This window comes from Mesocricetus auratus, unplaced genomic scaffold, assembly GCF_017639785.1.
Source record: "Mesocricetus auratus isolate SY011 unplaced genomic scaffold, BCM_Maur_2.0 Super-Scaffold_100006, whole genome shotgun sequence".
NCBI classification, from domain to species: domain Eukaryota; kingdom Metazoa; phylum Chordata; class Mammalia; order Rodentia; family Cricetidae; genus Mesocricetus; species Mesocricetus auratus.
Window position 1 is genome coordinate 70,531,748 of NW_024429190.1, and position 25,362 is coordinate 70,557,109.

General features: G+C 35.9%; 1 protein-coding gene across 5 annotated transcripts in view; it reads right to left on the reverse strand.

Annotated features, from left to right (window-relative positions):
• The window catches only part of Cnot6l (CCR4-NOT transcription complex subunit 6 like), an 88,172-nt gene that overhangs the window by 19,665 nt on the left and 43,145 nt on the right, over positions 1 to 25,362 (reverse strand). For all 5 annotated transcript variants that reach the window (XM_040747446.1, XM_040747448.1, XM_040747445.1 and 2 more), the window contains 4 exons: positions 19,208 to 19,297; positions 9,364 to 9,432; positions 5,775 to 5,932; positions 4,068 to 4,222 (listed from right to left, as the gene is read on the reverse strand). In XM_040747446.1, coding sequence (XP_040603380.1) covers positions 4,068 to 4,222; positions 5,775 to 5,932; positions 9,364 to 9,432; positions 19,208 to 19,297 — 472 coding nt within the window. The remainder of the gene's footprint in view (positions 1 to 4,067; positions 4,223 to 5,774; positions 5,933 to 9,363; positions 9,433 to 19,207; positions 19,298 to 25,362) is intronic.

Consider the following 25,362-nt stretch of genomic DNA (forward strand, 5'->3'; position numbering starts at 1 on the left):
TTGGTGGCAAATTAGCACTGGAGGCCAGAGATCAAGGCCTCGTTTCAAAAAATTAAAATCACAGACTAATAGATACAATCAAAGTAATCAATAACCCAGAGGCCAATGAAAATACTTTAAAAATGTGTAACAGTTTGGAGTGGCACTACAACTTCTAAATGCCTTTTCTTTTTCAAAGAACAAAACTGTATTTAATACAAAAAGAAAATGCAAGTACCTGGCCTTTCCTAGATAAAATCTAGAGGTTAGCTCATTTGGAAAAATTTTGCCTTTGAACTGAATTTGACATATATTACCAGTGCTCACAGAAAAATTTCCTTGAAGCATTGTTCTTTAAAAAATGTGGTAACAGTAAAATGTCTTATAGCACCAAGCTGCTTTCCCACCGATGCTTTCCTTCCTCTCCCTCCTCCACCACTCTAGCCCTCTCCTACACTGTCTCGACAAAAAAAAAAAAAATCTCACAGTACTAATGGACTTTACAGGACATTTCAATACAGTTACTGACCCTCAATATACAGAGAGAGTTGTCTTACACATTGAAACGGATGAATTTGTTCCTGATTACACAGAATTAACATTTTATTGTAACTTAAAGCTAACGAGCAAACCAGCAAACACCGAGACATACATCTTCCAGGATTTTACTGAGAAGTTACTGAATATTTTGCAACCTAAGCTAATAAGTAAATAGAAAATTAACTACTCCATGCCAAGGTCGACTGTGTCTCTGCCTTTCCTCTTTCTAGAATTCTTCTGCCTGGCTACTGGCCAATCAGCATTTTATTAAACCAATATGAGTGACAAATCTTTACAATGAACAAGAGCATTATCCCATATCAAATCTGTACTTAATACAGTTCTACACACCCACACCCACACGCACACACACACACCATTTATAACATGTTTTCCTACTATAGGTCCCATTTGACATAAAAAAGCAAAACTCATTTCTGGCATGTGATCAATCAAAATTTGATTTTATGTTATCTTTATTAAAAACAAATGATGTTTCTTTGATGAGGCCTAAAAGGTATTGTCAAATCTTAAGGTCCCAATAAGCTTTGACAAATTAAAACTAGGTGGGATTACAGTGGCTCAATAGTCAGCAACCACCTTCCATCTTAAAAAGAAATCACTAGACTATTTCATTGTATTCTGATTCTCTACATGTCTATAATCTGTGTCCTACTTTCTAACAAAAATACTTCATACTTTTATTATATGGGTTAAGTATTTTGATAAAAATTACCATCTACATTGAAAATGCATATGGAGTCAAAATACTCTTCTGCAACTATTACTTTTTGTAGCAAGGACAACAAAGTCCAGAGACAGATACTGGGATTCAAGCTGAAGATGAAAAGCCAAAACAGCCAGTCACTATTCCTATCTCTACATCAGACTAAAAGGGTGAGCCTGTCTCTATCAATCCTTAAGACTCCTAGACTGCATTTCTCTCGTCTCCTCCCACCTTATATTCCTCTCTAGTGCTTGGATTTAAGGCGTGAGCTCGGTTTCTCTTTTAGATTGATTCACTCTCAACATAAGCCCAAGGTGGCCTTGAACTCAGAGACCCATCTACCTTTGTTTCCTGAATGTTGGGATTAAAGGTGTGACCACCACTGCCCATTCTCTATAGCTAACTGGCTAACTAGTGGCTTAGGTCTTAACTGCATTCTGATCTTTGGATAAGCTTTATTTATTAGATTACAAACAATATATTACTACAACTTTTACTTTGTTCATTTTGTAAACATAAAAATGTTTCTTACAAGGTAAGAGATCTGAAAGGACGAATAAATTACTCAATATTATATAGCCAAATTAAATAGTAAAGTCACGATTTCCTAGCCTTTGCACTAGTACACCTCTTCCATGAAGGAGGAAGAAAAGCAAGGTCCCTGAATCCTCACCTGCCCCAGACAAACAACTACAGTCAATTAAGAGATAATAAGAGCAGGCGAAACAGTATTCCCCAAGGATGAGCCCCCTAAATGGTTATCTTATAACAAATGGTCAGTCCTGAGGTCATACATATATAATCAACACTGAACAGACTCAGCAGGTTATATTTAAATACTTATGTGCCTACATGTGTACACATATGCACACATATTTAATAGTAAAAAAGAAAAAGAGGCGAGAAGTTTGAGAAGACTAGGGAAGGGGGAAGACATAGGAGGAGTTGGAGGAAATGATGTAAATTTTAATAATAAAAATACTGGGGCATCTCACTGCCAGTGAGTCTGGGAAACAGAACCTTCATCCAGAAACTGACAGAAGCAGAAGCAGACACCCACAGCTAAACACTGAACTGAACTCCTGGAATCCAGTGACAGAGAGGGAAGACTGATGAGCAAAGGAGTTAAGACTGGGCTGGTTTAACCCAGAGAACAGTTGACCTGAACAAGGGGGAGCTCTTGGACCCCAGATTGATGACTGTGAGAAAAGCATGGGACTGACCCAGACCTCCTGAATGTGGTTGTCAGTGAGGAGGCCTAGGTAATCCATGGGGCCTTGGGTAGTATTTATCCCTGGCATACAAATGGACTTTGGCTGCCCATCCCACAATGAGGGATGCTCTCTCAACTTGGACTCTTGGGGGAGGGCCTAGGCCCTGTCCTGGATGAAATGACAGACTCTGAAGATCTACCATGGAGGCCTCACCCTCCTGGGGATGGGAGTGGAGACTGAAACAAAAAGCCTAAATAATGAACTGTTATAGAAGTTGATGGTGTGAACTATAAAGGGCAACACCTCATGTAGCATTATTCATGAAACCTGTCTGCCTGTGTCTTGATTCCATTATCTATTAAAATAAAAATGAGAAAATGGTTACCTACCCACCTGACTCACTTTAAAATTTAAACAAGACAATACATATAAATAATCAGAAAAGGATTTATATCTAGTAAAATACAATTTGCAAAAAATAATAAAGAACTGCCTATATTCTGGCATTAAATATAGTTCTACACTCATCTAAAATGACATCATGTTTATTAAAAATTCATGGAAAAGACAAGAAATTGGGTACATACAAATGATAAGTGGTCCAAATGTCTTTCAAGTTCATTGATTTTGTTCACATAAAACAGCATATATGATGGAAACATATACTTTCTGGAAAAAAACCTGCCTGATTTTGTCATAATGGAGATTAAGCAGGGAAATACTAGGAAACAGGCATAAACATGTATACAGCTATCTTGTATATAGGTAACTGTCAATGAATCAAGTCAAAGTATTAACTATGGAATTCAATCTATCTAACTTCCACACACTTTCCTTTTTACTAACTGGTGTTAGTCCCCATTTCCCTAAGTCCTACACTTCGCTTCTCTTCTCTCCTTATCCATGTAACTATAGCTTTCATATATATAAGAAATCATATTACATTTGATATTCTACATTCCTATCTTTTACTACTGTATCTTAAGTTCTAGTGACGTAAGTAATTATTCTTAGCACAGACTTATCACAAAAAGGTTAAATAAGCATTTAGTAAATATATTATTAAATAGATGTTTGAAGTATTAGTGGAAAATAATAAAGGCCGGGCGTTGGTGGCCTTTAATCCCAGCACTCGGGAGGCAGAGGCAGGCGGATCTCTGTGAGTTCGAGACCAGCCTAGACTACCAAGGGAGTTCCAGGACAGCCTCCAAAGCCACAGAGAAACCCTGTCTCGAAAAACCAAAAAAAAAAAAAAAAAAAAAAAAAAGAAAATAATAAAAAGGTTCATCATACGAATGAAATCTACATCACTTATTGTTTTTAGAAGGTACTAATTCCACTTTACATACAACTAATATTTTAATTTGTGGAAATATTTTAAATTGTATCTTGGAATCTGTCTTAAATTTTTAGAGTAATCTGCTAAAAAAATAAAAAGATACAATAAATGTTTTCATTTTCAGTATAACTCCTAAGAAAGTCTTAATATCTATAACACTTGTAATTTCTCACTTTACCTTTTTAGAGCCATACTAAAAACTACTATAAATGTGGGAAAGTTTAAAGTCATTAAGTTTATGTCACTGTACTTTGTTTTCCTGACTTACTTTTCCGTTTTGAAGAATATTGCACAACCATCCACATGTTTTCTTTCCTGCTCAGACATAATTTTGGCACGTGACTTTGGAGAAAAAAATCCATCATATCCACGATCCTTTAATGCTGGCAGAAATAGAGTAAAGTATTGCTCTGTTTCCACTTCCTAAGATGAAAGAAAATTATTATATACATGACAGAGTTATTAAGACCAAACGTGTTCTGCATGAATAAGGGGTGATTAAGAAAAAGCACTTCATGTAACATATCATGCAGCTATCTTATTGTGTCATTAGCATGTGGTATGACATGTGCAGGATTTTAAACATGAAGGCACAAGAAAGATGACATGACTTTCTCATGTTCACAGTACTAGTTAACAACAGCGGTAGGATTATATTTCAGCTCTTCTGACTTCTAAATTAGACTTCACTCCAATATAGTACACTTCAGGACTAGCAATTAAACAAAGCTTATATGATAGGTTACTTGGTAGTAAATATTAAATAATTCATATAAAGAGAAAAGAGATTAATGTCCTTACTATTTAATAAGGACATTTAATCTTTAAAGATTTTTTTATTTATGTTTCAGGTAATATAAAACACAAAAGAAAGAAAACTACCAAACTTTCATTTTCAAAAATTGTTTCCTTGTTTATCTTTTTTGAGAAAAGGTCTCACTATGTATCCATGACTAGGGCCTACTATGTATGTAAAATAAAACAAAAACAAAAGCAAGTCATCAGTTGTCTTCCCAGGATATAGTGAAAATGTGTAAAGTAGCACAATAATTTTAAAACATCTTTAGGAAATGGCAACTATTTGAGGTGGTGGCAATGAACAAGCTTGACTTAGCCATTCCACACAGTACCATATTTAATAAATGTAGTTATTTGTCAATTTCAAAATTCCAGAACATTTACTATGCTTTGAAATTAATAAAATTACTAAAAATCTACTCAAATATTTTGGGCTAATTATTAACTAAATTGTTGAAAAGGATTTTAAATTTCAAAATAATATATGTTTCTTCTTCAGTTAAAGTCAATTAAGTATAGTGTTATTAAGTAGTAGACTTTAAAGTCTTCCTCTCCAATTCAAGGCTATATAATTTGTACAACTGGGTCCATCTTCAAAATGGTCCACCTACGAAGAGATCTGAGCCCTTAACAAGTCCTTATAGGAATTGAAAGAGATTTTTAAATTATTTTTGAGAAATCAAATAGATATAAAAATGTATTAATATAGATCTGCATAAATGTACTGAACAAAAAAGAAAATTAGGGAAGTCTAAATTTTAAAAGTAGTTTATATATAAAGTAAGAAAAATTTATGATTCATTGTTCAATTTTTTTTAAATGTTTAACTTTAAGGAACATCTTTGGGAAAGCTTTTTTCTGACTTCAACTCTAAATAAAATTTATATTCCTGAAAGACTAGTAATCTTTTTGGATTTTTCTCTATCAGTAATTCCAACAAATTGTTCATGGGGAACTTGTTAGGATGGGTAATACGCAAGATTAATTTCGGAAAATAGTAAATGTGCATGTGTGTCCTCGTCGGCAATATAGTTACACTGTGGAAATCTCTCTTTAATTTTTATTAAAATTATCATTATTTTTTGTTAAAGGAAAGGAATTATTCGTTTTGAGTTTTGCTTTGAACACAGGCTATCTCCCAGAGAATGTAAACACAATTTAATTTCTATAGAGTTACCTGAAGACTAATGATATCTGCGTCCCAGTTAACAATTTCTTCCATAATTCCCTTTTTTCTGTATTCCCAGTTTAATGCCCAGGACGGGCAATAGCCATATAGCTGCCGGGTAGCGTATTTATCACATAACACATTGTAACACATAACCGTGAATGATGCTAAGAAGCAGAAAAAGAAAAAGACAACAGGAGGAAATTAGGCAACTTTCTGTTAATAAGTATCAAGAATATACCTGCATAAGCACACAAATACAGTTCACATATCATTATGGCAAAATGCCCAAAGTAAATTCTGATAAAGTAGTTTTGTTTGTTTCACTTGGAATGTAGTATTTCTCAGAGGTGCCTTAAACATTCATCTTTTAAGTTAAAGACTATTTCACTTAAAGTGTTACCTGATGATTTCACTGAAGTACATTAAACCAAAGTTTATTTAATAGTCTGGATTTAAATGTCCAGATTCAAAATTTGAAGAAAATTTAATAAATTCAAAATTTGAAAATCAGAGTATTGTTTGCATGTGATTTACTGAGAAAAGAATTTAGTTTAATTAAAACAAAAGCAAACTTTCATTTCTTACATTTAAAGGTTTCTAATTTCATTACTTCTTATCAAAATACTGACAGTTAATATTCTGGGGCTCTATTATTACTTCCACTAATCTGAGACAAAAAAAAAAAAGAGAATCATTTTTGCCAATGTAATGTTCATTTCTGAAATAAAATTATCATTTTGTAAGATTCTGACTAACTTATAAAAAAAAACTATAAGCAAAATAATAGTCTAGATGCCCTCACTACTCCAAAGTATGCTCTAAGGTCCAGCAGCATCAATGATCACCTGGATGCTTAGAAACCCACAATTTCTGGCCACTAAATATCTGTGAAACAGAACAGGAACTAAATTTAACAAACTCCTGAATTGACTCAAATTAACATGCATATTAAACTATAAAAGGCCTAATTTTCCTCAATAATTCCCCATCTTGGGTACCCATTAGAATTACTTTGTAGAGGTAAAAAAAAATCATCATCAACAAAAACTGATACTAAGTTTAGAACTCTTTACTAAGTCAGAGCTTGAGATTCTTGGATGCATATTTTCAAAATGGAAAGCACTTGGTAAACCTACATGGTTGAAAACCACCTATTTAATAAATTTGTAAGAAATTCAAGATGAAGTAACATCTGCTGAAGTTGGATACAGTTTCAATAGTAGGAAAGGCAGTAAAGTATCTGGGTCATGGCCACTCTTTATACTGAAGGCCAAGTTTCGGTTGGAGTTATTTATATCCTCTGTATTTACTTTGGAAATGACCCAGAATCATTCCTAAGCCACTACATTATGAAGTGAAGCACTCTGAGTTTACCATATTCTGCCTCTCCAGATTTGGAATACCATTTTGAAGTGTAAAAGAAATAAGGCAGATTGTTACTGACTTTGTTCATATCCAAGACTTTATGAAATAAGATTTTCCTAGATAAGTCTACCAGTTATACTTTATCTAACAAACACTAAATCCTGTATCAATGCCATGTTTACAAGTTTTAAATGGAAGTGAAAATTAATTAAGCTATTACAATTTATATTTCATTTCTTTCTTTTTTTCTTGTTGATTTTTCGAGACAGGGTTTCTCTGTATTGTTTTGGAGCCTATCCTGGATCTCGCTCTGTAGACGAGGCTGGCCTCAAACTCACAGAGATCCATCTGCCTCTGCCTCCCGAAATGCCCGGCTCCTATACTCCATTTCTATCTGTAAGATTTTTTACTAACTGGTCTTGATTACTACAGTTAATGATTATAACTCTGTGATTGTAAATCGCTTTTAACTACCCTGAGTTATTATACACATCTCTCTATTCAGCAGAAGAAAAGGGTATTTTTCAATGTTGATACTTAGAATCTACTCAAGCAATACCAACAACACACACTAAGAACAATCTTTACTAGTTTTTCATCACAGCTAGCCCTATGAATACATTACTGTAAGAATTTACTAACTAGTTAATATTTAGCTCTATGTATTGTCTTTGTTTGTACTAAAAATATAGCTGTGCAATAGAAGCTTTTCTTCTAAATTAAGTTCATTAAAGAGCTCAAAAATTATGCTCATTCTTAATATATAAAACTCATTTTATTTTTTAAATAGTATGTGCTCATCATACAAAATAATGGGTTTCATACATCAGATATTTTGTTCATATTCACCCCACATTTGACTGCCCCCACCCTGCACTGCATCCTCTTCTGTGAGGTTCTCTTCTTCCTCCTACATAGCTCCCTACCCTTCTATATGATGTCCTTTGTGAATGTTTTCTTCTTAAATAAAAGACAAAGAATGAAGTATTTGTATTTCAGCATTTGGTTTAACTTCACTTAACACAAGATGAAAATCTAACCAAGGGAGACTTCCATAAAGAAATGCTGTCTTTAGAGTAGGAAGGACAAAAGTCACACTAGAGAAATTCAATTATAAAATAAATCCACCTAATCCAAGACATTCTAGAAAATGTAAGTGTTTCTTTTACTCAGATCATTTAATATGTATCATGCTAAAACAAAGTGTCATTTGTGGTAATTTTGAAACAATGACTACTAACAGATTGATGTTGTTTTTCTACAGTGTGGTGACTATAACACAAACTGTACTGCACAGAATTATTTTTCAGCATCATTGAAATACAAAGAGAAGCCAGGCAGTGGTGGTGCATGCCTTTAATCCCAGCACTCGGGAGGCAGAGGCAGGCGGATCTGTGAGTTCGAGGCCAGGCTGGACCGATAGCCTCCAAAACAATACAGAGAAACCCTGTCTCGTAAAAAAAAAAAACAAAAAAAATACAAAGAGAGCCATGAAGAAGTTACACATTCCACATAATACTAAAGTATTTTAAACCTTTTAATAAACAATAATTCACAATATTAAAAAATATTTTATGTGTATGCATGAGTTCCTGTACATATGTGATTCACATGCAACCTTGGTACGTGAGGAGACAGAAGGGAGAACGAGATATCCTGGAACTGGAAATATAGACGGTTGTGAGATGCCCTGTAGACTCCAGAAATTGAACCCAGGTATTCTTCAAGACCAGCAATACTCCGAACACTACTGATGTTCTCTCTAGTCCCTTCACAGCTTATTTTAAGTACAATTTCCAAACCTTTAACATACAGTAAAAAGTCCTACAAAAAATATTAAGTCACTACTGGTCTGTACAAAAACATAATGGTTTAAATTTCAATCTTGACATTTCCACTAAGCTAACAAACATTTAAGTATCAACAGTATTCATTTCAAGAAAGATAAAATAAGAAATTCAAATTTTTTCAGAAGTTCATTATTGTTCATTTTTCTTAAATTGTCTAAGGCCTCTCAGAAGCTGCAGCACAAGGAATAATTTTCTAGCCCAGTGCACCAATGTAAAATAAAAGATGTTTAACTTGTACAATAAGACTATCTTAGTGTTGTTTTTTTAAAGTCTATCAATACTTTGAAACCTATCTACACCCTGGTGCATAAAATGAAAGTCTATTAATCACAAATCTCAAATAAATATTTATTTTCAAAACCAAAGATGGGAAAGCCTACCTGATGGCAGAATTTGGTCTCGTTCTTTTAATGTAATCCATGGCCTCGGAGGAAGCTGCTCTGGATGAACTGAAAAAAAATTTTTTTAAACATCAAATAATTCTGTATATCTATAAAATCAGTATCATTTACTTTCTAATACCAAATCAATCTATTTACTATTTGGCTATAATGGCCCATAAAAGGATTTAAAAAATCAAATCCTAGAATTTAATTAAGACTTTAAGATTACAAAATACTTAAGAGAATTGGTGAATAAAAGTTCCTATGGCATGTGCCTGAATAAATTCATCCCCATCCTTGCAACCTATGTAAAAAGCCTTATCCTCTTGCATATGTAATCCCAGCACTGTATAAGACAGAAGGAGGCCAGAGAATTGGCTAGAAGCTCAAAGTCCAGCTACCATGTAGTATGTTGCACAGTGGCAGAAACAAGTGAGGTGAAAGAAATCCTCTGAGAATTGTCCTCTGACCTCTTCAAGTATCAAGACACATCAAACACAAACACAAAAAAAGAAAGTAATTTAGTTAACTTTCTAAAAACAGCTATGCAGAGAACATAAACTAGTATCAGGGGCTGGAGAGATGGCTCAGAGGTTAAGAGCACTTACTACTCTTCCAGGGGACCTGAGTTCAATTCCCAGCAACCACATGGTGGCTCACAACCATCTGCAATGAGATCTGGCACCCTCTTTTGGCATGCAAATATGAATGCAGGCAGAATACTGTATATATAATAAATAAATACATCTTCAAAAAAAACAACTAGCATCAGAAAGGGACATTAAGAAACTCATTAATGGGCTGGGAAGTAGTGGTGCATGTTTTTAATCCCAGTACTCAGGAAGTAGAGGCAGGTAGATCTTCAGGCCAGCCTGGTCTACAGAGCAAGTTTCAGGACAGGCTCTATAACTACTGAGAAACCCTGTCTTGAAAAACCAAAAGAAACTCAAATGGTATTTCTGAATGTGTGATTTTATGAAAAGTGCCTTAAATTTAAAGCCTTAAACAAAAATTTAATTACATAGGTATACCGGCTATAGTGACTTAGCTTTGTTCCAATCTGCAAAATCAAAGCTATGTGGAAAATTTAACATTCTGGTAAATCTTAAAACAGAAAAAGAAAATGGATGTACAAAAAAAAATTAGATTTCCTAATGAGGGTTTCACTACCCATTCTTTCTTCCACTGCTTTATAATGTCAGTACAATTCAAGAGCAGCTAGCGCAACCTCTTCAAAGCCAAGGACACAATGCTAAGAGTAGTTGAGGTACTCCACTGTCACTTTAAGGTAATGTCCTATCCCAAAGTTCTCAAAAGATCTCCATAATTTACCCTAAACTTGCAATCATCTTGGACTCCAAGAAAATATAGCCCTCTAAAATCACACGGCCTCCAAGACAAAGACAATTATTTATGATGCTGTGCTATATACCTGAAATAGGACCATTTTCCGAGAAGCAACCTATACACTCAAGTAGTAAGAACTTTTTAAGCCCACCTTGTTGAACCAGAACTGAGACTACTAAGACGACACAGTGTACAAATTACAAAAGACAAAAATCATTGACTTTTAGAAGGGAGGGAGGGAGGGAGGGAGGGAGGGAGGCTGGGAGGGAGGGAGGGAGAAGGGGGAGGGAGGGAGAAGGGGGGAGGGAGGGAGGGAGGGAGGGAGGGAGGAAGGGAGGGCGGGGGGGAGAAAGAGAGAGACTTTTAAAATGAGAAAATATGCTAGGCACTGGTGACTCATGTCCTTAATCCCAGCATTTGGAAGGCAGAGGCAGGGGGATTTCTGTGAGTTTGAGACCAGCCTGGCCTAGAGAGTGAGTTCCAGCAGAGCCAGGGATAACAGGGAACCCGTCACAAAAAATAAAAGAAAAAGAAAGAAATCTACACCAAGATAGATTCTAACTAAACTTCTGAAGTTTTTCAGAAACATCAAAGTCCTAACAGATTACCTATAGAAAAACACCAATTTAAATTACACTGGAAGCCTAAGGAAGCTACATGAAAAGAACTGCCAAGTGAAAATTACATATGCAGCAAAATTATCCTTTGGAAATCAAGGAGTCAGGCATGAGTGCATGCATGTAGTCCTAAACACCGCAAACTACTGTGAGCCTGAGATTAGTAGAGGAAGATCGTGAGGAAATAAAGGTTGAGTTATGTAATGGAAAACTAGAAAAATTGATCACTTAACACTTAGAGAATGGCCACTGCTAAAGAAGCTCTCAAAACAGAAAGCAAAATATAAGGGAAGGAAAAATAACATCAAAAAGAAGAAATGAATAAAATTAGGAGCATTAACATTACCCATTTCATTTTCACTTCTTAAATTGTATTTGATGGTCAAAGAAAAAATTATAAATATTATGGTATGAAGTATGGCTACCTAGACTTTAGTTAAAGTAAGTTAAAAGTCACAATAAGCCGGGCGGTGGTGGCGCACGCCTTTAATCCTAGCACTCGGGAGACAGAGGCAGGCGGATCTCTGTGAGTTCGAGGCCAGGCTGGACCAAAAGCCTCCAAAACAATACAGAGAAACCCTGTCTTGTAAAAACCAAAAAAAAAAAAAAGTCACAATAAAATTTTAGTGGGGTGGGGGGCTGGAGAGATGGCTCAGAGGTTAAGAGCACTGATTATTCTTCCAGAGGTCCTGAGTTCAATTCCCAGCAACCACATGGTGGCTTACAAGCATCTGTAAAGAGATCTGGTGCCCTCCACTGGCCTGTAGGCAGAAGACTGTATACAGCACAATAAATAAATAAAATATTTAAAAAAAATTTTTAGTGGGGTGAATACAAAGTATGACTCAACTATTCAACATATCCTTCAAATACAATATAGAATATTAAATAACTTTTCAAAAAGCAAGAATGGCTATGTTAATATCTAATAAAGAAGTTACCAGGACAAAAAAAAATAGAACATAGAGGGTTATTACATAATGAAATGATCAAACCATTAAACTATATCTAACAACCCTACACATGTATGTCACAATCAACAGAGCTAAAATTCCATAAACGGGCTGCAAATACAGCGCAGCAGTTACAATTATTTAGTGCACTTGCACAGAAAACTGAGTTCAGTTCCTGAAACCCAAACAATATGTCACAACCATCTGTAAGTCTAGTTTCAGGGTATCAGATGCCCTCTTCTAGCCTCCTCAAGCACCAGGCATGCTCATAGTACACATATATACATGCAGGCAAACTCTGAATCATACACATAAAATAGAAATAAAGCTTGAAAAATATAGCAGAAGCAAAAGCTGACAGATGAACAAGGAGATAAACAAATGCATAATTACAGCTCAGGATTTTAAACTCCTCCATGTTTTCATTTGATAGGATTACCAGATAGGAAATTAGAAAAAATAAGAGGAATTTTGAGTACCAACAACCAACATGTTCTTTTTTTACATTTTTATACTGTTCACCAATTATATAATATGAAGGCTTTTCAACAGTCCATGGAATACACACTATGACCTTTGACAACCAATGCCTTGGATCATAGATAAATTAACATTTTTCTAAAAACTAGGGTAAGCCTTAAGTATGTTATCTGATTGTTCCTATACATAATTAAACAAGAAATCAACAAAACAGGAAAACTACCACACTTGTATATTAAGCAATACACTTCTAAATACTTCACTGATCAAAGATGAAATCACCAAAAATATAAAATACATTGATCTGGTTGAAAATGAAAAGTAACACAGACATACTTATGTTAAAAGAGGAAAGATTTTCATTATAATTTAAGTTACTACCTCTGAAAAAAATAAATCTAAACCAAGCAGAGGAAACAGTAAGTTAGAAAGACACAAAAAAGATTAAGAATGAAACTGCATGCTTAACACACAGAATTAAATATTTGAAATAATAGGAAACAGGCAAATGCAATTTTAGCTGTCTAATGAATAACGAATAAAATCAAAGTGGTTATTAAATATACATTTATCATACAGAAATAAGCCAACAAACATAAACTCTTAGATATAAAATTCTGAATCAAACAACTACACAGGCATATTCAGAGTGCACACTTAACACCTAAAAAATTAAGAATGTGCTAGCTCACGTTTTAAAATTTTTAATAAAAGAGTATGTTCTCTAACCACAGAACCATAGAATTAAGCTAAAAATCTAGTTTGAACTCTCGTGGAAATTAAGAAATAAAATTCTAAGCAATTCACAGGGTAAACAGGGATAATAATAGTAAAAGCTGAGGGGTTGGGGAGATGGCCCAGTGGTTAACAGCACTGGCAGCTCTTCTAGGACTGAGGTTCAATTCCCAGAACCAACATGGCAGATCACAACTGTCATGTAACTCCAGTTCCAGGGGGTCTGATGCCAATGCACATAAAAGATTAAATAAATTTTTAAAAAAGGTTTTAAAAATGTGCCGAATTGGGTAATAATAAAAATAATACAAATGGAAGTCCATGGAACACATTTAAAAGCTATACTGAGAGACATAAATGGGTATTATTGACCCAGATTTCATGTTGTTAGAAAAAGAACAGCAAATAAAACACAAAAAAGCAGAACTGAAGAAATAAAGTTAAGAAATTAATGAAACATGAAACAAACGTGTAATAAAGGGGATCAATAAAGCCAAAAATTAGGTTTTACTCCCCCTAGAAAAAAACTGACAAATATCCAGGAGCAAGACTATCTACAAAGTAAACTAAAACAGCAAATATTAGTATCTCACATAGAAAAATTATCATTATATATCCTATGGACATTAAATACGACATAAAAACATATTCCAAACTCCTTTGTGAAAAAGGATTGAAGAGTTATATAAAATGTGATCATTTTCAGATAACACTACTTTCAAAAGCAAAGAAATAATTAGTTAAGAAAATTAAACCATTAACCAATTGGTGGCCAGTGCCAGCATGTATGTCTCAGATGGTAACTGCCATGTGTAGGAGTGAACCCCACAAAGCTATCCGCCCATGAGGGCGGGGACATGTAAACTGACACAGGTAGATATAAAAGGAAGTGAAAGGAAAAGGAACCTCCCTTTTCTCCTGGAAGCCAGCCACGCTTCTAACTCCTGGTTTGTGCGACTCTCTCTCTCTGGTAAATAAATATATTGTTTTCCATATAGCATCGAATATCTTTGATATCTGGTGTCAGCCATGTTTCTAGATAGAGAGATGGTTCAGCAGCTAAGAACATTTATTTCTCTTGCAGAGAACCAAGTTCTGATTCCCAGTACCCCAGCAGCTCACAAACATCTGTAAATCCAATTCTAGGGGACCCAATGGCTTCTTCTGACCTCTGCAGGCACTGCAAACAGGTAGTACAAATACATACATAAAGGCAAATACACATAAATTAAAGCAGTAGTATTAAACTTCTTGCAAAGAAACTTCAGACCTAGATATATATAACAACAACAAAACTCTCCCAAATACAATTCTCAACAAACTTCATGAAATCACTATATTCTCATAAAATAAAACTTGACAACAATGAAGAAAAGAGTTGCTGGCAATTCTAACTCAAACATAAATGCAAACAACTCTAAGAAAAGTATTAATAAATTAAACCTAGTGATATAAAAATAATTAAAATACTTTGCAATCTACTTGATTTGTATCCAGGGAATACAAATATGGCATAATATATAAAAAGCACCTAAAGTTAAATAAAAAACTACGGCACAATGGATAATATGTGAATTCAGTGGTGATGCACACCTTTAATTACAGCACTCAGGAGACAGAGGCAAGCAGATCTCTGAGTTTAAAGCCAGCCTGATAATATATAGAGAGTTCTAGGACAGTCAGGACTACACAGAGAAACCTTGTCCCGAAAAACAAAAAAATTAGTAAATAAATAAGTGTATCTCAGTCAAGTATCAGGATTAAAAAAAAATAACATCAACTCAATAAAAAAACCAAGTAGAAAAGTCTTAATAAAGCTTATCTATATAAAAGTTAAAATGAGTATCATACTTAATTCTAGATTATTAAAAGTTAAGTCATATTTGACAGTGATAATCAGTATCACCACTTTCAATTAGCTTTTTCCTGGGTAGTCTTTGCAAATACTATAAATGAAGAAAAAGAAATAAAATGTATAAGCATTAGGAAAAAATAATGAAATCGTAACTGTTGGCAGATAAACACTGCACAAAACTGAAATAAAAATTTATTAGTAATAAAAAGCAAGCTCATCAAACTATCAAATAGTCTAACAAGGAATATTTTACCAACTTTCAAGTAATGTGACTGAGTATTAAAAAGTGTGTGTGTGTAAATTCCACAAATCAGCAATGAGTATTAAAACACCAAGCTTTACTGAACTATAAAAACAAAATAAAGTCAAAATTAGAAAATAGAATTCAAAGCTAAAATTCTAGAAGGCCCCAATTAATGAAGTAAAAAAAAAAAAAAAACATGGTATGGTCCACACGTCAATTCTTCCAAAGTATTCTCTAGATTCAATATAATCCTAAACACTACATTCCTTAAAAAGTGATTTTATGATTTTATGTGTGGCGGTGTTTTGCCTGCATGTATGTCTATGCACCACCACATGTGTGCCTGGTGCCACAGAAGAAAGATGTCAGATCCCCTGGAACTGCAGCTGCAGGAAGTTGTGAGCTTTCATGTGGGTGCTGGAAATTGAACCTGAGTCCTCTGGAAGAGCAACCAGTGCTTTCAATAGCTGAGTCACCACTCCAGCACCTATCACTGCATTGTGAAAATGGTTAACAAAAACAAAAACCAAAAAACAAAAAACAAATCCACAGACTCAAATATAATCACATCAAGGGGGAAGTTTTCCTCTATACTACTATCACCACACTGTTAGGTTACCTAAAAACTAGGAGAACAGAAAGGCTGAAAACCATTGCATACACATTGGCATTTCATTGTTTTGGTTTGGTTTTTTTTTTTTAGTTAAAAAAAAAATTGGAATTATCACCACCTCTGGCTCTTAAAACTTTTTCACTAAGGATCCTCTTCTGTAGACATCCGAGAATCTCAGGGGAGGGTTATGATAGAGACACTCCTCTCAGGACTGAGTGTCCAAGTCTCGTGCTCTCTGCACATTATCTATCTACAGGTCTCCAGACACAATGGGACTGATGGTATACATAGGAACTCACAGACACTGTAGAAGCACACACAGGACAATCCACATGGGTTCAAACCATTCTTAATTTCTCACTTAAAAGATTCTGAAAATAATTTTGTCTTCAATCATTCAAATTCAAGTCACTTTGAGCAAAAAGTACTTTAATATTAACTGTTTTTCCTTTTTATTAGAAATCTTATATTCTGTATATTATCTTTGGTGATAAAGCTCATTTTAAGAGTATAGCTGAAATATTAACAATGACCTCTATGAGGAAACTCACAATTTCTTTAGCTCTGTTTACAAATTATATAGGGGTAAGAGAAATGGTTCAGTGGATAAAGGGCAGAAAAGTGACTACAGAAAGCTATCCTCTGACCTCTCACTTCACATGTGTGCTATAGCACAAATGACCTCCTCCAACCTTTCCATGTGTGCTATAGTACACATGGCCCTACACACAACAAATAAAACTTTTTGATAGGTGTAGAAAGTATAGGCCTTCAATTTCAGCATCTGGGAGATTCAAACAAGTGGATATTTGAGTTCTACACCAGCTAAGGCTATAGTGAAACCCGTGAAATATAAATAAATAAATTTTTGTGAAGGAGCCAGGAAGACAGCTCAGTGAGACTCTGTCAAATAGCTAAATATTGTGTGTGCAGACCAGGAAGATGGCTCAATATGTAAGAGTGCATGTTCTATAAGTATGAAGGCCTAAATTCAAACCCCCAGAACGACATAAAAAGTGGGGCATTATCTGTAAACACTAGTAATAGGGGGCAAAGGTAGGCATATCCCAAGAGTCTGTTGGCCAGCCAGCCACACTGAAAAAATCATCTCTGGTACAGTGATTGACCCTGTTTCCAGATAATCAATAAAGGGGAAGTAATAAAGATAACTCACCAAACATGTATACACATAGGCATTCATAACCATACACTCATGTTCCTGAAGCACACATATACATTAAACAACACATATACACACAACCAAAATATGTATTTTTAGAAAGACATTACTTGAAGAAACGGTATGTAAATTAAATATAATCTATCACACTTATACCCACACTTTGAATGCTTAAGCAAGCCAATAAAAGGATATAATATACAGAATAGCCTTCTTATGTAAGAAAAATGTGCATATGGAATACAACCAATTCATTGCCCTGTAATTCTGAAGACTGCCTGCAAATTTTCTACAAATGTACAAGTCCAACTACAGACAAGCCTTTATTTATAATGAAACTATGTTTCAATTAGACCCATAGACTAAATCAAAAGAGTATTTAAACACTCAACCTGCATCATGCCTTAGCCTAGGCTATCTAAACATAGATAGAATACTTCAGTTATCTTATAGTTGGGAAAATTACCTACAGAAAGCCAATTGTATAATAAAGTACTGACTATCTCATTAAATTTACTGAACACTATACTAAAAGTGACAGAATTATTTCATGGGTAAACATTTACAAAAAGTCAAAAACACCTTGTTGAGGCACTATTTTTTCCCTCAATAGATGTTTTTATTTAAATTAGAAACATGAATGCTTCACATGTCAATCCCAGCTCCCTCTCCCATCCCTCCTCCCTTGTCCCTCCACAAGCTCCCCCATCCCCCTACCCAATCCCCACATCATTCCCCAGGGAGGGTGAGGCTCTCCTTGGGGGGGATGTTGAGGCACTATTGATAACAATCTTTTCCATCTTTTCCATTAAAAAGATGTAAACAGGGTTGCAGGTCATCTTACCAAATTTAGGTCAGTAGTAACTACTTATCTTAGTGATTAAGAGTAAGACAATCATCAAGTTCACAGCCTTGTAATTACTAGCCATTTCTACCTCAATGTGTACCTATGAAACAGAAATATCCTGGGGATGGAGAGATGGTTTTGCAGTTAAAAGCACTTGCTGCTCTTCCAAATGACCTAAGTTTTGTGTCTAGCATTTAATAACAGATAGCTCACAACTACAATCAACTCCAGGGAATCTGACATCCTATTCTGGCCTCCTTTGACACCTCCCAATATGTGGCATATATAATGATCTCATTATTTAATTCCAATGCTCAGGAGACACACGCAGAGGCAAATGGATCTCTTGGGAATTTGAGGTCAGCTTGATCTACATTATGACCAGACTAGCCAGGGCTACATAGTAAGCCTCTATAGCGGTCTCAGCTTAGTAGTAGTAGTAGTAGTAGCAGTAACAGTAATAATACTAATAATAATCATTTTAAAGTGTAAAACTTCCTATAAGAAGTGTAACTAAGCCTTATCACATTGTTTGGTAAACTGAAACTACTCATACACTGAAAAAAAAGTCCTACCAGCATAAGGCAAAAATTCTAAATCTACAGCAGAAAGCTATTTGTAATATATCAGCTGATAACATCTCGAGTTCCCTGCTTTGCCATTAACAGTTATCTGCAAGGAGCTGGGCAGTAGTGGCATATGTCTTTAATTCCAGCACTCAGGAGGCATAGACAGGTGGATCTCTTTGTGTTCGAGGCCAGCCTGATCTACAAAATAAGTTCCTGGGCAGGTTCCAAAAGCTACAAAGAAACCCTGTCTCGAAACACCCTCCTCCCCTGCTTGAAGGAAGGAAGGGAGAGAGGGAGGGAGGGAGGGAGGGAGGGAGGGAGGGAGGGAGGAAGGAAGGAAGGAAGGAAGGAAGGAAGGAAGGAAGGAAGGAAGGAAGGAAGGAAGGAAGGAAAAGAGTTACCTGCAAGATTGTCAAGCATGAAGTTCAGTAGCTTTCGGGTTCCATCTGGGTCCTGGTATAAGCTCATAATATCCTGTGATAAAGGATTGCCTTAAACAGAAAACAAAAGTAAAAACATGACAATTACAATTTCAGGCTCTACATTACAGAACAACATACTTATTTCCTAAACTGAATTTTACTGTTTTATTAGTGACACACATCTAAAGAAATTATAATGAATATTAAGAAAATACTTCAGATAGCCATAAATAGTAACTTCAAGGGTTATTTCCACATTTTATTATATGAGCCTAAAATCTGAACTTGTCAAAAAGAAATACAGGTATGTACATAAATATAATATTACCTTTAAAGTCAGACTGCTAGCCAAAACATAAAAATTCTATTTAAGAAAAAAATGAATGTTAACATAAAAGAGAGGTCTCACACCAGTGAGATACCTGGGGTAAAGCTGCTTGCTGCCAAACCTAATAACCTGAGTTTTATCCCCAGGAACCACATGGTAGAAGGAAAAACAATTCTTACAACAGTATTGTCCTGTGACTAAAACATGTGCCTCCCTTGCACACAAATAAATGTAAAATAAAAACAAATTGTTTTAAATAAGAGGTCTCCTCAGAATGTTTGTATTAACATATTACATGAGGAGAATGCAAATATTTCAAGCAAGAAGAAAATCTGCTGCCAAAATAACTTAATGGAAATGTAGAAGGAAAATTCTGATGTTATCTGATGAAAAATGCCTTCAGTATTAAGAAAAGAGATGTATCTAAACACAAGCTACCAGTAAAAGATTGTATATATCCTTAATAAATGAAGGAAGCATTGATACAATTATCTAGCATTCAGACCCAGAAAATCAACCCATCAAAGGTCTAGACATGGAGTTCCAAATTGTTAAACTATCAGTATTCATTTACTCATCAAAATGCAGTATTTAAAAAATAACGACCATGTTAGGAGAATGTATAGCTCCTGGAAATTGCATCTATTACTGAAGTGTAAAATGATGTGACTATGCCGTAAGTCTGGCAGTTTTCAGTTAACTTTGAAGGGTAAAAGGAAAAGGGGTGTTGGAAATGCTCTAGACCTTCATCTGAGCGCTGTTCTTACAGGCTGAGTGCTGTTTCCAAGCATATAGTCAGTCAAGCTGTTCTTAAATATTAGGGTACTTTATGTCATTATAACTTAAGTACCACAGAAGGAAAACTTTGTCAGACATACTGAAAACTCAGTAAAGAGGGAAATAGATTCAAGAAAATTACTTTTAAAAAAAAGCATGAATGGATCTCAAAGTTCTGAATATTAAATAGAGATAAAATTTAAAATGAGAGTTTATACATTAGAGTTCTAAAAAAAGTGATTAGAACTATGGTTTCTGCTCCAAAATGTAAAATGACTGAAAGCTACCATTCCTATCTTAACAACCATCAATTGGTAATTCAAACTATTGCTGAGTATGTCCTCCACAAATCCTGCCTGGTCCTAAAATCTATTTTCTCCACATCATAGTTTTATTAAGGCTTCACAGATCTGGAAGAAAAAATACATTCCTCATTGTGCCCCTCTAGTTTTCAATAATGGTGGGAAAATATTCAATTGAGGACCTTAAACCCTGGTACCAACTGACAAGCTTCTTCTCCCTTCATATTTATAATTATACAACAAGTGTGCCTTCATAGTAACTGCTGCTGAAAAAAAACCTTGGGCCTCAGACCTTCCTTCAATGAGTCTGGGCAAACACAAAGACAGAAGAGACAAGATAAGGACATTTGAAGCAGTTTAGCCTTTGATACAACAAATAAAGAAAGCAATAAACAAACAAACTTAACCCTATACAGAAAGACAGGAGGGTGGCCAATCTATAAATAGGAAAAAGATTATAAAGTAGTGGAAGCCAGTTTTTAAAAATTGACATAAAGGGCAGGGGGGGGGTCCACATTTTATGTAAAAGAGGTAAGAATCAAGCAAAAGAAGTCAGGAAGTACAGGAGAAGGACTATGGAAGATGAAGATTAAAAAGAGCAAAGTAAAATTATGTATAGATGTGAAAGACCTCCTCTGAAGGCAGTCTCGGAGAAAACTGTCAGCTCCTCCCCTACCCCCTTCTTCACCCTTGGTCCCTGTCCCAGCTCCAGATCATCATCTACTCCTAGATGATGCAGTTCTCATAGAAATATTACAAGGGGAAAACTACAAGTAACAAGTTTTGTAAAGTTAATTTAAATTTGCTAATAGGTTTTCATGTTCAGGATAAATAATTTTTCAACCCTGTTGATAAGGTGACTTTCACATTAAGACAGCTGTTGCATGCCAATTTTTTATGTGTGTGTACAATTGGTTGAGTATCTAATATGCACCAGGTTCAGTAACTAAACACTTCTTTTTATAAGTTGGTCCTGTGGCTGAGGACTTTGGCCAAGCCTAGCTAGTCACTGGCCCATTGTGTCCCTCTGTCTCTGTTCTTGCCCGCCTATACACAGGGGTCTTCTCTTGCTGCCCTAAACACATGGCATGCTGGGCAAAAGTCTCCCCGCCATGTGCCATGGTATAGAGCATGCTGCAGCAGGGTCTCCTATCCCTGAGCATGCAGTGAGGCAGCTGCTCTGTTCTCCAACTGCTCCTGCAGCCCTCACAGCTGAGCCTGCTCCGTCCTCACCTGCCTGCCTTTGAGGTGTGCAGGATGTGAGGATGGGGTCTCTCTCTCTTTCTGTCTCTCTGCCCCATGCACATGGCGTGCTGGCAAAGGAGCCATCTGCCAGCTTTTCCCTCCACCAGAGCTCCCTGCTCAAACACACAGGGCTGGAGCAGGTAAGCCATTTGGCCAGATCCGGTCTTTCCACAGAAACTAAATGGCTTTAAAGTTATAACTACAAGAGAAAAAAAATGTAAGCTGTTTACTATGATGTTTCATTTCTACAAATGCTAAATTTTAAAAATTAATCTCTCAAAAATTATGTATGCTTTTTTTTGTTAAAAAGTTCTATCTGTATTTTCTGTCATAATCTAAGTTTTATTCAAGTTTTTATTCAGATTTAAAATGTTAATGCTTTTATACACAGGAATACTAAGTTTTATAATTTAACAGTCACCCAGATAATAATGGTTTTAAAGGCCTAAATAAAAACATTAAGGGATTTCAGAAGTTTTTAAAATGTTTTCAATTTATAAGGTTATAAGATATTTATACTGTTAAAATGTTTAAAGCTAGACCTAACAATATATAGTTCTAGTTTTATAAAGGTTAATAAAGTTTATACTTTCAACAGTTAAGCTTAAGGCAGACAAACCTCTAATACTTCAGAGATCTGCAGAACATGGAATTTAAAATATTAATTTAAAAGTTTATAATATCAGACAGACTTCCAGATCCTAACAGTGACCCAAAGTCTCCAAAGAAGATTACAAGGCACCCTGGTCCCTACACCTGGATTGTGTTGACTCTGACCAGTGAGCAAGATGCTCAAAGGTGACACCTGCTGCTGCCAGGACCTGGCCCAGAATGTGGACAAAGCTGCTGGACACTGGAAAATTGATTGCACCCCTTTTGCCGAGACAAAACAAGGTCAGTCTTTTCCATGTCCCTCTTCCACAGAGAGAAAGAAAACTCACCTTACAGGCCTGGTAGAGATTGATGCTGTTCCTGATACTTGTGCCTCCAGTGCTAATAGAGGAGACTTGGGTATGGCTGTATATGGACTGGTACCTGGCACTTTTTAATAGATTCAAAGACTGTATAAAATTTATCCTTCTCGGATCTCTAAAAGTATTAATTGTTGTCAGCTTGGCATTAGGCAGTCAAATCCACAAGACTATAGTCAGGTTGATAACTCGTTTTATTTATGTAAAAATCAAGCCTTAATATGTCTCAATAAGGATCAAAGGATGTAAATACTTGTTCAGTCATAAGCTCAAGGTTTTCAAGTTTATTTTGGTTGTCATCTAAGTATAAATATAAAGGGCTTTTCATCATGCCATAGATACCTCTGTCCAATTCATACTTGGCTCCCTGGACAGAAGACAAATGTACACTACTAGCCCAAATCTATAGTTTCTGCTAGGACAAAATACAGATACCCAGATATCTGCTTTTTCTACAATGTAGATTTCAGTACCAATTGATAATGCTACTGTACCTATAACCTTTATGTCCTTTTGTATAACAAAATTTATATAGGCTTCAGAGGATCAAAAGTCATACAGCTTGGATCCACTTCTCACAGGTCAAAGAGGACTCCAGATAAGTACAGCCAGTTATCCCACCTGTCTGTTCCCGAGAATGAGATTTTCTCTCCTGGTCATGGGATTCCTGACCTTCCTGATCACTAATACTATGGGTCTAAGGAGTTCCAATTAAATACATAAGTTTTAACTTCTGTTCGCAGTTTTAAACATGTCTTAAACAGGTTTCCACTTCTGGCAAACACATCTGAACATCAGTTGCTGACCATAGCCTGCTCCTAAAGACTGCGAGCCCTAGACTTGCTGTGGATGTGAACCAGTTCAGCTGATGTGGACACCCCCTGTCTCTTCAACACAGTCTGCCAATCAGCTGCTCCTGGATAGATACCTCATTGCCTAAATTCCCTTTTTGCTTTTGACTTGCATTTCAGCCTTCTTGGGTCCCCTAACTTCGTCCCAAAGTCAGCAAGAAGTAGCATGGAAAGGAATACATCGCCCTCTTTCCCCTGGTTGAGATGCAAAGTCAAAAGAAAAAAAAAATTCCCTTACATAGAAAACAGTATAAGAGGGAGAGACATATGTGCCACTCTCAAAGAGGAATGTTGTTTTTATGCAGACAAGACTGGGGTAGTAACCAAAACTCTGGATAAACTCAAGGAGAGGCTCACTGTTCGTCAGAAAAAAATTTAAATCCCAACAATACTGGTATGAGGGTTGGTTTAACAAATCCCCCTGGTTCGCTACACTAGTCTCTACTCTTATGGGCCTCCTAACCTTTGGGCCCTACATTCACCAACAATAATTCAAGCCTTAGTCCTAACTCAACAATACCATGCCCTCAAACAGATGGAACCATAAGTAAACCTTAAGTAGAGAGGGCTGGACAATAGGTAAAAGATTCTACCTATGCACAAGAACAAGGGGGGAATGAAAGACCCCTACCCAGGGCCCCCTTAGGAAAAGAAAAGCAAGGCCAGGCCGTTGCCTAATGAAAGAAACCCAGACCAGGTGTCTCACCCTCAAAACAGGATGTCTGTGATCACTATAGCAGTCATGGGACCCGGATAATAATTGCTGAAGCGTGCTGGGAACTTTCATATGACAATACTAGAAAACCTAGTCCTTGGCAACTACCATGGCCCCCAATTGTGTCTGATCACTATAGCAATCATGGGACCCGGATAATAATTACTGAAGCGTGCTGGGAACTTTCATATGACAATACCAGGACACCTAGTCCTTGGCAACTACCCTTGCCCCCAGTTGTGTCTATGATCACCATAGTAGTCATGGGATCAGGATAATAATTGCTGAAGTATGCCTGGGTCTTTCATAAAGTAATACCAGGAAACTTAGTCCGTGGGAACTACCCCTGCCCCCAAGATGAGCCAATGAAATGCCTGTTACTTATGTAACCATTGAAACTCTATAAATATTGTACTCCCTGAAAGCCCGGTATGCTCTGCACCCGAGTTGCAGTAGCATCCGCAGGCGCCTGTGTACTCAATAAATCACCTCTTGCATTTGCAGCCAGTGGTCTGGCCCCGGTTCTTGGGCAGAGGGTTCGGTTCAGTGCCCGGCGCTTTGATGCTGAGGTTTTTCAGATGAAAACACCGTAATCAAACCCTTAACTTTGCATACTTGAGAAAAAATTAATGAGTGAGTTGATACACGATGCGCAATATATATATATAGAAACTCACTGAAAGATATCACTGAACAAAGTGCACTGCAGTACAAATTACACCGTGACAATGACAAAGACCTTAAAAATAGACTGGATAAAAGGATCAAATACACCAGAATATGATAACAATGGTGGCATCTTTGAAAAGCTAAAAAACAACAATATATTTCCAAAGGGTCATATAAATTATATGGGAGATTTCCAATTTTCTTCACTGTTGTAAAATATTCTTTTACACTGTGTGAAGATATGTCACTAGATTCATTTGATTTTAGCTAAACAGC